This window comes from Mytilus galloprovincialis, chromosome 8 (assembly GCF_965363235.1).
Source record: "Mytilus galloprovincialis chromosome 8, xbMytGall1.hap1.1, whole genome shotgun sequence".
Classification (NCBI taxonomy): domain Eukaryota; kingdom Metazoa; phylum Mollusca; class Bivalvia; order Mytilida; family Mytilidae; genus Mytilus; species Mytilus galloprovincialis.
This window is the reverse complement of record NC_134845.1, coordinates 60631776-60648275: the sequence shown is the minus strand read 5'-3', so window position 1 is coordinate 60648275 and position 16500 is coordinate 60631776. Positions and strand designations below refer to the sequence as shown.

The 16500-nt window shown below is 30.2% G+C and overlaps 1 protein-coding gene across 3 annotated transcripts in view; it reads right to left on the bottom strand.

Annotated features, from left to right (window-relative positions):
• The window catches only part of LOC143042319 (uncharacterized), a 72024-nt gene that overhangs the window by 18104 nt on the left and 37420 nt on the right, over positions 1-16500 (bottom strand). For all 3 annotated transcript variants that reach the window (XM_076214587.1, XM_076214589.1, XM_076214590.1), the window contains 3 exons: positions 9189-9279; positions 2726-2858; positions 947-1350 (listed from right to left, as the gene is read on the bottom strand). In XM_076214587.1, the coding sequence (XP_076070702.1) occupies positions 947-1350; positions 2726-2858; positions 9189-9200 (549 nt within the window). In that variant the 5' untranslated portion in view covers positions 9201-9279. The remainder of the gene's footprint in view (positions 1-946; positions 1351-2725; positions 2859-9188; positions 9280-16500) is intronic.

Below are 16500 nucleotides of genomic sequence, written 5' to 3'. Positions count from 1 at the left end.
AACAATTTTAGATTTGCTCTAAATGCTTTGGTTTTTTGAGTTATAAGCCAAAAACTGCATTTTACCCCTATGTTCTATTTTTAGCCATGGTGGCCATCTTGGTTGAATGTCTTGGTCACCGGACACATTTTTTAAACTAGATACCCCAAAGATGATTGTGGCCAAGTTTGGATTAATTTGACCCAGTAGTTTCAGAGGAGAAATTTTTGTAAAAGATTACTTAGATTTACGAAAAATGGTTAAAAATTGACTATAAAGGGCAATAACTCCTAAAGGGGTCAACTGACCATTTCGGTCATGTTGACTTATTTGTAAATCTAACTTTGCTGAACATTATTGCTGTCAACAGTTTATCTCTATCTATAATAATATTCAAGATAATAACCAAAAACAGTAAAATTTCCTTAAAATTACCAATTTAGGGGCAGCAACCCAACAACGGGTTGTCCAATCCATCTGAAAATTTCAGGGCAGATAGATCTTGACCTTATAAACAATTTTACTCTGACAGATTTGCTCTAAATTCTTTGGTTTTTGAGTTATAAGCGAAAAACTGCATTTTACCCCTATGTTCTATTTTTAGCCATGGCGGCCATCTTGGTTGGATGTCCGGGTCACCGAACACATTTTTTAAACTAGATACCCAAAAGATGATTGTGGCCAAGTTTGGATTAATTTGGCCCAGTAGTTTCAGAGGAGAAGATTTTTGTAAAAGTTAACGACGCCGGACGACGGACGACGCCGGACGCCAGACGCCAAGTGATGAGAAAAGCTCACTTGGCCCTTCGGGCCAGGTGAGCTAAAAAAATCAAAAAGGAAAGTCCCTAATCAAATGGCAAAATTAAAAGCTGAAACTCATCAAACGAATGGATAACAACTGTCATATTCCTGACTTGCTTAAAAGTCATTATAAATCATTAAAAATATTTTCAACTGTAATTGTTACCTGCATATTATGCTCTTGTGTAATATCATTCATAACAGGAACTGAAACAGGGGAGATAATCTGAGAATCTATGCTGGAAGGTGTACACAAGTTAAGTCCTACACTACCCATATAACTTGTGCGTGGAAACATTTCTCCACATGTGCCATTCGGTAAAGGTGGAGAGTTTCCACATAGTCCAGGTCCACAAGTGATTACACTTTGAAATGATGGACGCATTTCTGTTAAGGAACCCTTCATAACTTCTAGTGACACGGGTTCAGCTTCTATCGGTACCATCTGAACACGATCTGGCGAGTGACTTGGACTACGACTGCTGGAGATCAAAGGTGATTTTTCCTCATTAGCTTCTTGGGAGAAATTTCTTTGATTATTATTATTATGTATTAATAGTGAAGAATTTCCTAAAAATATAAAGAAAATAAATCAGATTAGAATGACATTAAGCAATTTAAAAATAAGATGTGGTATGATTAATTGCCATTGAGAAAACTGTCCACCTGTGATAAAATGATATAGATGTTAAAAACTATAGATGACCATACAGCCTAAACCATAAACAAGTTCTATAGTGAAATGTAGGAAAATATTATTATGCCATGGGGGGAAAATGTTTGGGAAAAATGTGGCTTTAATACTGTATAAAAACTTTTGTTTTAAACAAATCATGCATTTTACCCACCGTTACAAAAAATGAGACAATCTTGTGTTCTTAAATTTTTGTCATGCTTGGGGTTTCTTTTAATATGTCTTTTTTGTTTTTTAGTTACAAAATAATAATTTTTATTACATAATAATAATATATAAATAATAATAAACAATATGGACAAGAATACCAAACAAAATGGCTGAACAAAACACAACAGTTGATAAAATGACCAAAACAAAGTCTAACAAATTCTCTCCAAGGAAGAAATTGTTAAAGGTTATTTAGGCGTGTGTCTTATCCTTGACATTATGTATTTTTTTTGTTTTCCTTGAATTGTAATCGGATGACAATTCCATTCTATTGTTTATCACTCTCTGATTATTGTCAACAGCTTGTTGAATGTTGTCTCCCTCAAAGGTCAAATCAATGCAAGGGGACATTTGACCTTTTTCACTTTGTTTTGAATTTGAGGATTTTTAAAAATTTTAATTTGTAAACAAAAACAAAAATTTGAAATTGAGGAAAGTTTTTGATTTTAATTTGTAAACAACAACAAAAAAAGTAATCAGAAAGACCAAAACAGTTATTCCTTTTCTTTACAAAAATTACCTTTATACCTTAATATTTTTAGAGGTGTTCCTGATCATAGAAAGTTTATACAAATCACAAGAGTGACACTGAATTGGGGACTGTCTATAAAGAAAATACACTTCGGCAAAGTTGCATAGAAAAAAAGTTACTATTTGATACATTTTTATATGCCTATGTCTTTAAATTTTTATTTGGATGTTTTAAATAAAATGAAAATTGCAACAAAACAGGCGTACTTACAAAATTTTGATTTGTAGGAAGCATTTCCATAATTTGGAACAGTTAAACTTGTGTTTTTATCAATTGAATTCTTATTGGGTGATTTTCACATTAAGAAAATCACCCAATAATTTTGTAAATTACAGAATCAGTGGAGGGTCCAGGGGGAGGGTTCCAGGGGTTGAAATCCCCCTTTTTTTTGGACGATCAATGTATTTGAATAGAAACATATAGTTAAAACCCCCCTTTCTCCTGAGTTAAAAAAAACTCCCTTTTAACAACGACTGGATCTACCCCTGAGATTACAGATTGATTCATACCTTGATGGGTAAGTTGTATATGATCAGGTGACCCAGAGTCAATCATCATTGATGATGTCACTTCCTGTTGAAACTGATTTGTAACATGATGTTTTACATACAACTTTTTCCTTGCTAAGGTACTCAATATGACCTGAAAAATCAACAAAGAATATGATTTTCATTGCTTAAATACATGAAAGCAGATAATTCTTGATTTAACACTAATTGATCTTTGTTAATAAACAGGTAAGTCAATTTCTTAATCACCTGCAGTCAAATAAAGGTGTAAATAAATATCTAAAGGTGGTGTTCCTCAGAAAGGAGGCCTATTATAATAGAGAATATTGTTCTGCCTCTGTCTGAGAAATCCTTCCTATTCTATTTTAGCACCTTTCTATTTTGTCAGAGCATTTCCTTCAATGTGAATAAAAGAAGAGACAATTGTGCACATAAATGAGGTCGGATCAGATTTGTAGTCTTGGTGGCCATTATAACCTCCTGGGTAAAAACAAATTTTGAAAACTTATAAAAAAATTGTGATAGTCTTGCAACCTTATCATCTACAAATTTTCCGGAAATTCTGTTGTGTGGTTTAAGAGGAGTTGCGATGACAAACTGTTGCAATAGTATATTCAAATGGGCATAACTCTTAGAAAAATATTAGAATCATAATTTCCTGTCGATATGCTCATTAACATAGTATGTCCTTATTATCCACAAAGTCTCAGGAAATTCTGTAGTGTGGTTTCAGAGGAGTTGCTTTGACAAAAACAGGACAGATGGACAGACTGACCGATGGACTGACTGACGGACAGGTAAAAAACATATCCATCAGAACAAACACAGCAAACTGTGACAAAAACAGAAAATTTATTCAAAACAAACTTTGAATTCACTGCTTAACATTGTTGACAGCAAGAAACAAACTGGTAAATTAAAATTAAATGCTTTGCATGAAGTCAATTAGCAAATAAGACAAATTACAAATAAATTTTACAAACAAGTTTTAGGACTTAAAACAAATAACTGAAGGAACAAGTGAAACTTTGAGCTTCTGCTCACTGATGATACCCCCGTCCAAATAAGTTCGGTAAACAGGAAGTTGTCAAGTGATGAATCTGAAAACGCATCACACTGTATAGCTGACTTATATCAAGTCTGAAACCAAATATCAGAAATCCTGGTAGTGCAGTTCCTGAGAAAAATGTGACGAAAAATTTTCAACTTGGCTATCAGGTGTAAAAATGATACAAGTGTTCGGTAAACAGGAAGTTGTCAAGTGATGAATCTGAAAACGCATCACACAGTATAGCTGACTTATATCAAGCCTGAAACCTAATTTCAGAAATCGTGGTAGTGTAGTTCCTGAGAGAAATGTGACGAAAAATATTCATGGGACGGACGGACTGACTGTTAGACTGACGGACTGATGGACTGACGGAAGGACAGACAGAGGTAAAACAGTATACCCCCTTTTTTTCAAACCGGGGGTATAATAATAAAATATTTACACCTGCAATGGAAAATAACTGTCAAATTAATTGTAATGAAAATGAAGTTATATTAAAACATTTGATTTTCAAGAAATTATGAGATTTCTTAGATATTTTTCATTAATTACTTTCAGTTCTATTTGCAGCTCAGTCAACCAATACAAGCAGTGATTTAATTATTTTTTAACTTATATAAAAATAAGATGTGGTATGGTTGCCAATGATACATCTGTCAATCAGAGACCACATGATGCAGATGTTAGCAACTTTTAAGATCCATAATTAAAAAAAATCATCAAATCCAAGACTAAAATATCAATCAGTTAACATCCATGTGGTTAATATTGCTATGGCATCAGTAAAGAAAAAACCCAGAATTTCAATAAACTTAATTACAAGTTTTATAAAATAAAAAAAGATAAAGTGGTATGATTGCCAATGAGACAACTCTCCACAAGAGACCAAAATGACACAGAAATTAACAACTATAGGTCACCGCACCGCCTTCAAAAATGAGCAAAGCCAATACCACATAGTCAGCTATAAAAGGCCCCGAAATGACAATGTAAAACAATTCAAACGAGAAAACTAGCGGCCTTATTTATGTACAAAAAATGAATGAAAAACAAATATGTAACACATAAACAAACGACAACCACTGAATTACAGGCTCCTGACTTGGGACAGGCACATACATAGGTACACAATGTGGTGGGGTTAAACATGTTAGCGAGATCCCAACCCTCCCCCTTACATGGGACAGTGGTATAACAGTACAACATAAGAACGAACTATAACAATCAGTTGAAAAAGGCTTAACTCATCAGATGAACAAAAATACAATAATACTTAGCTTATTAATAAAAACATTTTAAAATTATTTTGATTTCAAATATGTTATCATGTTATAATAATAATTTAATCCTAAATAATTTTCCAGAGGTATAACTGATTTTAGGATTTTCATTACCATACAATTTTTGTGAGTATACAAGTTTTTTTACAGCTTTATTTATAATCTATATTCGTTTAATTAATTTTCTTTTTATTTGCAACATTCAATCTCGCATAACAAACAATGTAGATAAGTTTAAAACATTTTTTTTTTAAGATAGCTTTGAAAATAACAGAAAATTTACATTAACTTGTCCATCGATCTGACATGTTTGATTCCCAAAAAGTTGAAAAACTATCAGACTTGGGGTAATTGTAATTGTAATCGTTAATCAGCTGTAATTGATTACAATTTTTCAAGTAATCAGTGTAATCATTAATCAGCCAAAAATATGATTACATGTAATTTAATTTAATCAATTACTTTTCAAAATGCCCTGTAATCCTGATTACATTTTGATTACATTCTGATTACAATGAAAAAAATCTTGAATTGTGTTTATGGTCAATAAATAAACCTTTTTGTTATTCTTATATAATAGATATTTAACAAGTTAAGATAGTTTAGTTTACTTTATCAAGCATGTTAATTGATTTGTATACTTCAGTAAAAAATAAACTGTTACAATATTAAAAAAGTCATCATTAGCCTAAGAAGGCCTTAGTAAAAGATATTGTACATATATTCACAATTAAAAGATGTGCATATATATATTTGATAAAAAAAACTGTTATATTTAAGCAACATTATATTTTTCTTTAACCCTGAATTATAATCTTTTGTTAATATTGTGATTATTGTAAACTTTGAATTGACAGGTAGGAAACTAATTAAGGTTTGTTTTTATTGCAATTTCCAATTGAGTCTAGCTGTAGGACAATATATATGATAAAAGATTAATCAGACATGTGAAAATTTATCTAATTAGCACAAACTAAATTAAAAGTTGGACAAATATCTTGTTTAATATATAAAGCAAATTTTTGTATGTACTTGGACTGGACATGTAAATTGCATTGACTTATAGTACTTGTAATTTGTTTACAATTTGTTTAAACAATTCTTTTAATTTTTTTCATAATTTTTATCTGTTAACTTTATTTCATCGATATTTTAACTTCCAAAAACTGCACCTTGAAATACATAAAAAAAAACGCCGCATTTTTGCGCCTGTCCCAAGTCAGGAGCCTCTGGCCTTTGTTAGTCTTGTAATATTTTAATTTTAGTTTCTTGTGTACAATTTGGAAATTAGTATGGCGTTCATTATCACTGAACTAGTATATATTTGTTTAGGGGCCAGTTGAAGGACGCCTCCGGGTGCGGGAATTTCTCGCTACATTGAAGACCTGTTGGTGACCTTCTGCTGTTGTTTTTTTCTATGGTCGGGTTGTTGTCTCTTTGGCACATTCCCCATTTCCATTCTCAATTTTATATAAACTCTGGAAGAGGTTAGAAGACAAACAGCAAACTCTTTATAAAGCCATATTCAATTGAAGTCAAAATGATTCAGAGATCAATGATGATAAAGTGTAATAGGTGACACAATGTTCATGTATGTCTGTAGTGAACTTTTGTGGTTTATTAAATAGATGAAGTTTGAAGGTATCATTTTAAAATATATAAAACAATTTTTTTTCTGAAAAGAACTAATGTTATATTAAACGTTAATTCATTCTCATCATTCAAAATGTTTGGTTTTTGCTTTAATTCATTGTAATCAGATGTAATCATGATTACTTTGCCAATGTAATCATTAATTTAATCAGACACTTTCAGAAATGAAGTAATCATTAATTTAATTTAATCGTACAAATAACAAAGTAATTGTAATTTAATCAATTACATTGAAAGTAATCGGACCCATCTCTGAAAACTATATGTGAATAGTAAAGCAGAATTCTAATTTGGGGTTTATATTTGTTCTTTTGTAGATATATAAATGTTATCCAAAAAAAAATTCAAGTATAATATTTCATTTCAACTTTTAAAGAAAATTTCTTGAAAACAAGAAAATAAATATGCAAAAAAATGAATTTTAGAGACATATCGATAATTTGAAAAAAAATTATGTAACACAGCCCTGAATTGTCACAAACAATTTTCATACAGGGCAAAACATGTGATTATATGCCAAACAACATATGATGCATGTGATTTTGAACAGATATATCATGTTAAGGAGGGGTATTTTTCGCAAATACCCCTCAATAACATGATATATCTGTTTAATTACACCGAATGTTAATGTACTAAAACGCATTGATGATCGTGACGTTACAAGCGTCCAGTCGGATAGAGTATTTTTTGGCAAATACCACGGCAGAGAGGGTAAAAAAGGCATATCCTTTTAGCAAATACCCCGGCGGCGTTAAAAATGAACGATATTCATTTGATAACAGTAAATTGGTGAAAAATACACTGGCTATTAACCAATCAAAACCCCGGATTCTTACATAAGGTGTAATTAATGATAAAATAATATGTTCTTTAAATTAGCGAAATATTTTCTGAAACCTGATAATGTTTTATAATGTCCCTATATTGATAACTTCATCAAATATTTACATTTAATTAAAACCTTTATTAAGAAGTTTACAAAATATTTTCAATTTTTAAATCTAATGCAATTTTTCAAAATTGCAATGTATTTACAGGTTTTTTTTATTTTTTATTTCAAGCCTATCATTATGTTTTTGTTGACTTAAATTTTTATGTAACTTTTTTTTTACAATAATTGTGCTCTTCCAGGAAGCAAAAAATAGTGTTTCCAGGTTTATATATTTATTTTTCTTTATCATATAGAGTTTTTAACTTTCTTAATTGAAAATAACATACTGGATTAGACATCCCCTTTGTTTAAAGACAGTGTGAATAATTGATACATGTTACATGCATAAGCAGTAAATGACTATGTTGGTTGGGGTGCTGTAACACTAAGGAAGAGAAATTAATACTGTAAATCAGAAATTATTGTGTGCATTTACTATTGTGATTTTGCTATAATAAGACTAAAATGTGGTTTTGATTTTTACAATATTCAGAAAAATCCTGTTTGATTCATATAAAAAATTTCAAAATGCAAGTTTTAATTTTAGGGATTATAAACCTGTTGCATTTTCCCCGATAATAAAAACATCCCAATAATTTCTGAATTTACAGTATTCAGTTTCTATACCCTTCGGGGGCATTTATTCAAAATCCATTTATTTTTATTTTTATACATAATGCACCAAAAATATGTATAAACAGTATTCATAAATCTGCTACATGTATTAGTGTGCATTGTAGAATACCAAATTTAGGAATTGTGTATGTGCATTTGATATTGTATTTGTATTAGAATAAACAAAAAAAATCAGAGATTAATGAATATATTAATTTCAGTAAATACTATATACAAATATAATGCTATCAAATTTTAATACCTATCTTAATTGCCACATTTTTTGCAATATTTTTTTTCTCTGAATTTAAAGTTCTTGCAACAATAAATGCATGCATGTGATTGTGAATTTGTTTGTTGTTTACTTTTAAACGTTATTATTTCCTAAATGAAATTATAATTGAGGACTTTCAGAGTAAAAGAGAAAAAAAATCTTTTCACAAAAAATCTTAAAGAGTTTTTATTTTTTACTTGTAATTTAAGCCTTTTCGGTGAAATTAATTGGGAATTTGAAATGAAAAATTATGCTTAAAGCTTTTCAATTAAAACAAAAGTTATTACCGTAAGTAACAAAATATATATATATATATAAACAATTTTTAAATTAATTTTGCAAAACCCCAAAAAATGTTTAAAAGTTTTGCAACTTGTTTTCATTTGATATATATATATATATATTTCAACAATAAAAACAAACCTTTTTTATTGTTACACTTTATTTAAAAAAAAAAACAACCAAAAACACAAAAAGAGAAAAAAATCACATCTGCAGAAAACAACTAATAAAGCATTAGTTTTCCCAAAATATCTGATAATAAATTACATACAAAAAATTGTAGAGGATAATTTTTACCAATACATGTACCTCCAACGATAATTATAAAAAAAAAAAATGGAGGGAAAAAATTCCCACAATTCTTACAACTTTACCTCTGATTTCATCTTCCCCAGCACACCTGCAAACGGACTATTGTTTCACAGTAAGCCATCTTTTATACTACACAGAAGGTGCTAATAAATCCTGGAACGAAAAATAAGTCACATGACATCAACAGTTTCCTCACTTTTTCCCAGCTTCTATTTTTCCATGATAAATAACATGTACACATATATCATATAAGAAAGTTCAATGCTCTTCCCTCTTCCTGGCATTTATTTTTGCATTAAAAATCACACGTTAACCGTTTAGCAGTATTTGTGGTAAGTATAAACATATCCCCTGTAGTTTGGCGAGGATATTGTTATGATGTTTCAACAAATCAGACCTTTATTAAAAAGATGTATTAACAATTAATTAAATTACTTCATTAAGTCAGAGGGCGCTTATTCAAGTGTGTTGTCATTTGACATAAAATCGTGCAAAATATTTGATATCGATTTATTAGATTCGTATATTTTATGATATTCGGATAGGTCATTTAATTGCAATCTTTTAATAGCTACAGACGAATGCACACTAAAAGCCGTGATAATTAGCAACTACAATTGAATGTATATATTAAAATTATAAATCACAGGGGGTAACAGCGTTATAATAATTTTACCCCCTACCGCTGTTGAAATTTGATTATTTTAAATTGCCAGCCTACATTTCATAATTATAGCGACATCCCCGAATGATTAAAGTTTATCCCTTTAACAATGTCCTTATTAAAATCCATGCTTTCATTGCGATACAAATGATTTAACTATTGTGTCTTCCTGTTAATGAAAGGCCTGTTTATTCAACAGAAATAAAATGCATTCACAATGAAAATTCATTTGTACATGAGGCTATTGACAAATTTTATTTATTTGAATTAATCTTTTAACAAATAACTGTCATTTGCTTAAAGTGGTAGTTGATAAATTAAGGAAATAAACGCAAGAAATTATTTCAAGATAAACTTTTAAAAATTTTAGTATTGGGAAGAAAGAAATAACACAAAAGCAAAGAACCAGCACTTTTTTGCTGTTCTTCATCTCGAAGTCACAGATTCCATACATCTCTCAGTACAATAATTTAAAAAGTATGATGCTGTTGTTTATATTCTATAAACTTATAATAGGATAGTTAATTTTAAATGAGTTTTTTTGAACTGAAAAAGTGACGTTACCGAAATTCAAACTTTATATGTATTTATAGTACTAATTAAAACCAATTTTAGGACAATCAGACAGACATACTTAAATACGTACGTTTAGACAGACAATGCTAAAACATGCCCCCTCTGCTACAGCAGGGGTATTAAAAGAAGATGTGGTATGATTGCCAATGAGACAACTTTCCAGAAGAGACCAAATGACACAGAAATTAACCACTATAGTTCAAGAGGCTAGTTAAAATACTGCTGCAACTGTTAATTTATCACTATTGTTGTGTGAATATCTGAAAAATTTACTCTCAGTTTAGACATAATCATCGTCATATATACTGATAAAGAAAGGTCCAAACTGACAGCACCTTTTCTAGATTTTCACACCACCATAGTGATAAATTTAGTTTCTTTGTCTCTGAAACATGTATTCAAACACCTATCATCAATTAATTTTTATAAATATCCCAAAACTGTTGAAAATATTATTGTTTGGTAATGAGGTTAAATTATTTAAACACCTTTAATTGTTTTTTAATAGGTTGTTATAAATACTTGGCCTACTTTACAATTATAAATAAGGTCATGTTTCTTGCGTCAGAATCTAGAAAACTTAGTCTAATGCTAGCTTGAGATGTCATCCTTCATTCATAGTTATATATACATACACAAATTAGGAGATATAATATGATTGCGTAGCTTTGAGTCAATTATCCAACAGAGACCAAATTAGGTGAATGTAAGAAACTAAAAGTCAGCCTGGGGTCTTCAAACCCTATTGTAAAGTCAGCTATAAAAGGCCCTCAGACGGAGAGATGATTTGTCTGAGGTTTCAATTAATACTATTATCGTTACCATTATTTATTAAAAAAATAAATAATGTGATTCGTTGAATTTTTTTTTGTTGTTTAAAAGAAAGTATCATTTTATTATCATGCACCAAAAATTAACGTTACTGTCATTTTGCAAGAATCTATACCATTATTCGTCATGAAGGTACGCTGGTAACCCCAATCATAAATAAGGCTCATGGTTTTATGTGCGTCAGAATCTAGCAAACTTGAAAAAAAAATTGTGAAAAAAAAATCATACAGGTCAAAACATCATGATTCATTCATAGAATATATGAAATAGGTGTGAAAACTTAATTGTGTAAAAATTATTATAAAGAATTAGGAGGTGTGGTATGAATGCGTAGCTATTAAACAACAATCCGTCAGAGACCAAATGTGATGCATGTAAGCTAATGTAGGTCACTGTGCACTTAGTTCTTGATCAACACTTGAATTTTCAATTTTGACGCTTTAAGCAAACATCCAACAATTGCGAAGGAAAGTTAAAATAAATTGGACACATATGATGCCCCCACTTGTAATTAAATGCTATAAAGAGACATAACTCAAGATCAGTAAAAGTGACACTACCAAATTGTACTTGATCTACCGGTAATAAGCATTGTGTATTAGTTTCATAACATTTAGTATTGTAAACCTCAATTAGAGAACAGAAACGAAAAAGAAAGCAATTTTACTTTTGTCAAGGGACATAACTCTAGAACAGTAAAGATGACACCACCATAATTCAAACTTGATCTGTGTTTTGAGGTACAGTAATAATCATTGTGTATAAGGCCAATTAAAATTAATTGGTAGATTTTAATATCCGCCCGCCCCTCTGAAATCGTCCCGCCTCGATTTTTGTTAATTTTGAAAAATTTTCGATTTCTGGATTTGTTCATCTCCGTTTCCGGTAACCGTCAAAAATTGTGTTTCCTTCCAAACTTCCTGTTCCAAATTTGGAAATAAAAATTAAAAAATAAAATCCTCCCACCCGCCCCATTTTTTTCAAAAATTTGGATGAAAATCTACTAATTAATTTTAGTTGGCCTAAGTTGCATAACATATGGTGAAGACAAACTGAAGTTCAAAAACAGAAACCAATTTTGGGATATACGTACAGACGTATAAACAGATAAGGGGAAAACTTAATGTCCCCACCGCTAACCATTTTTGCAAGATATTTAACCTTACGATTCTATAGTTGGTAAAACAAATTTTTCATTTGCATAAAAGTCTGAGGGGTCATATGGAAGTTTGTAATGAATTGCTACAAAAGCTAAAGCCCCCCAAAACAATTTGGCTATAAGTTTCACAAAATTCTGGTATACGATTGTGTGCAATTCAAATTAAAGTATATATCGGTTACATGTGTACGTATCTCAAATTAGTTTAAAGAGGTCAAATTCAACTGAGTCATCTTTTAACTTATTATGATTTCTGCATTTAAAAAGTGTTAATTTTCTCTGCTGAATTTTTATAGATAAAAAAAAAAAAATATTAACACTTCATAAATTTTATTACTTCGAAAGTACTTAATGTCATAAAAGAGGGTTTGGATGGGGTTAAATTATTAAAGAATAATGCTCTTAAAAAATTATTGCGTGCATTTGATATTGCAATTTTGTCATTTAAGACTATAATGCGATTTAAATTTTTACGATATTGAATATAAAAATGATTTGATTTATATAAAAATTTCAAAATCAGAGTATAAATTATTGCGATTAAAACCATAGCTGTTGCATTTTTGGCAAATAAAAAAATCCTTGTAATTTCTTATTTTACAGGATTGAAACACATCAATATCATAATAAGGGTGGTACCCAACACCTTGACTAAAATTAATTTGGCTCATTAATTTTATTAAAATGTTGACAAAATATTTACTTGACCCTTCGAAAAAAATATAAAAATTTCAGAAAATTTGAACCAATCACTTTCTCAGAAAAAAATGGTTGGATAGATAGCAATTTGGCAAACACTAATTTTGATCATTGAGAAGCTTAATAGTTCCTTTACAATACAACATGATTAAAACGCTTAGTTGATTTTACAGAGTTATCTCCCTGTAGTGTTAGGCACCACCTTAAGACAAGTAATAAAATAATATCTTTTTCAACCTCCTCATATATTGAAACCAGTACTAGTCTGACTACTTGTATTATTGTGATTTTATCTGAAAATGTGAGATTTCTTATTGAGATTGCAGGAAAAGCTAGATAAATGTGTTATTTATATTTATAAATCAAAGTGCTTGTAAGCTCAGAAGGGTAAAGATTGTGTTAATATATCCGTGGAAAGTAAAATTAAATATTGCATTCTCAATTGAGCATTGGTTGTAGTTGAATTGTGGACAATGGGAGATAACTCCAATTTTTTAATCTCTAAAACAATAACATCATTTATATATTTAGAAATTAGCACAGATATTAGATTCCTGCACCTTGCAAAAGTTATGTTATTTTCTTGACAAGTGTATATAACATCGTATTGTCACTTATCTGAGCATATATTACATTGATAAATTTCTGCATTGAATACCCATTGGTGGCCTTCGGCTGTTATCTGCCCTTTGGTCAGGTTGTTGTCTCTTTGACACATTCCCCATTTCCATTCTCATTTTTTTTCATGGATAGGATGTATAGAATGTTATGATCAATGCACCACTTTTTGTGTATCAAAAAAAGGTAGTGATAAGCCTAAATTAAAATCTAAATTGGAAGCCTTGGAAGATTTAGATATCAAGTCAGTTACATAGGATTTTGATTGCATTTGATACAATCTTTACTCAAAAACCTTGCAATACTTGTTGAATTTACAGTTTTGAAATGTAACTAATGACATACAACTGACAAGGTTGCTAACTTAAAACAGGTCAAGCACAACTGAACAAATCGTTGAAATAAATTTTTAAAAGTTTTGTCTGACATATGTTGACAACAGATGGACAGACAACAGTATTAAAACATAATATGTCCTGAAAACGGGCGTATGCAAATTAGCATTTAATTTGAGGTGTTAATTTACTCAAATTTTGAACACATTTTTCGTTTAAATATAACAACTATAATAACATGCAATAAATTTCAAGTACATGAATTTAATGTTAATTAATATATTTGTAAAAAATAAAGTTTTTTTTTTTTGTAAAACCGTGAACTTTTATCTAATAAATTACAATATATTTCAAATGTATGAATTTAATGTTAAATATTATTTATTGTGTGTTCACTATGATATATTAAAAGGTATTTTCATTAATACATTCCATGCCTAATATGATAAGGTGATTTTGTGAAATTAATTTATCAAAATGAATCAGCATGTTTGAATACAGAGTAATAAACGCTAATATAATTCATCTAAATCTGTTCGTCAAAATTTATTAAATTGTCGCAAAAAGATATCGATTATTTCTGTATTCATTATTAAAATTGCAGAAAATTCTATCTATAATTGAATACTATTACATCGAAGCTCAGGGACAGTGCAAGTAAATACGAATGATATTAAAAATAATTGAAAATACTTTTGAATCCAAATGTTTAAATGTAGAAAATTAAACTTTAACTATATTCATATAGGTTATATTTTTCAACTCAAAATGTTTCCATTTAAACCGATTTAAAGTATCATTAATTTTTTTTTCTCTCATATGCATGAAATTAAAAATAGAATTAAAATACATTTGAAACAAATTGTTTAAATTTAGAAAATTCAATTTGGACGTGGTAATTATATCATATAAGTGGAAGTTTTGCAAAAGATTTCACTCCCCCCCCCCCCTTTTTCCACTAGCAACTTAGAGATCATGATTTTGTTAAGTGGTCAAAAACATTCCATTCCATTAGAAAATGAATTTATTTCAGCAATCTATTTATCATACGGAAACCAAAAGAGTGATGCACGAACAAACAGAAGGATGTACATGAGGATTCATAATGTACCCCGACTCTGTCAAGCAGTTAGCAGAGGTTTGAAATGTAAAGTTTTTCTCCACACAAGAGTGCACACGCTGAAATGTCTCGCCTTCTATACTAATCATTGATATTATGTTGATAGTCTTAAGTATAAAGCTAAGCTTTATTACAACTGTCACATAAACTTTACATTAACCAAGATAACTAAACAAAGACCAATGAACCTTGAAAAAGAGGTGCAGGTCAGATGAACCATGCCAGGCAGACAGGTACAGCTAACAATGCTTCTATACAACATATATAGTTGACACATTACTTACAGTTTAAGAAAAATAGACCAAAACACAAAAACTTAACACTGTGCAATGAACCGTGAAAATGAGGTCACGGTTAAATAAAACCTGTTCGACTGACATAAAGATCATAAAATATTTCCATACACCAAATATAGTTGACCTATGGCATATAACATTAGATAAAAAGACCAAAACTCAAAAACTTAACTTTGACCAATGAACCATGAAAATGAGGTCAAGGTCACATGACATCTGTCCGCTAGACATGTACACTTAACAATCATTCCATACAACAAATATAGTAGACCTTTTGCATATGGTATGAGAAAAACAGACCAAAACACAAAAATTTAACTATAACCACTGAACCATGAAAATGAGGTCAAGGTCAGATGACACCTGCCAGTTGGACATGTACACCTTACAGTCCTTCCATACACCGAATATACTAGCCCTATTGCTTATAGTATCTGAGATATGGACTTGACCACCAAAACTTAACCTTGTTCACTGATCCATGAAATGAGGTTGAGGTCAAGTGAAAACTGTCTGACGGGCATTAGGACCTTGCAAGGTACGCACACATCAAATATAGTTATCCTATTACTTATAATAAGAGAGAATTCAACATTACAAAAAATTTGAACTTTTTTTTCAAGTGGTCACTGAACCATGAAAATGAGGTCAAGGACATTGGACATGTGACTGACGGAAACTTCGTAACATGAAGCATCTATATACAAAGTATGAAGCATCCAGGTCTTCCACCTTCTAAAATATAAAGCTTTTAAGAAGTGAGCTAACGCCGCCGCCGTAGCCACCGCCGTTGCCGCCGCCGTAGCCGCAGGCTCGACAAAAATGACATTTTTAACTTATCAGTTAATAATGATTCCCATCATTTTGTATTTACTATATAAAACCTTAGTAGTAGTGTATATAAACATGAAAAGATTAACTTTGTAAATAGTAAATATGAATATAAGATGATTTAGTGTGAAATCAAATAAGTCGGGACATCTGAAAGTCAACAAAATGATTTTCAGTGATAAATAAACATTCAAATACTGTGTATTGAATTATTTTCATGGGGATCAATTTTTCATAGATTGATC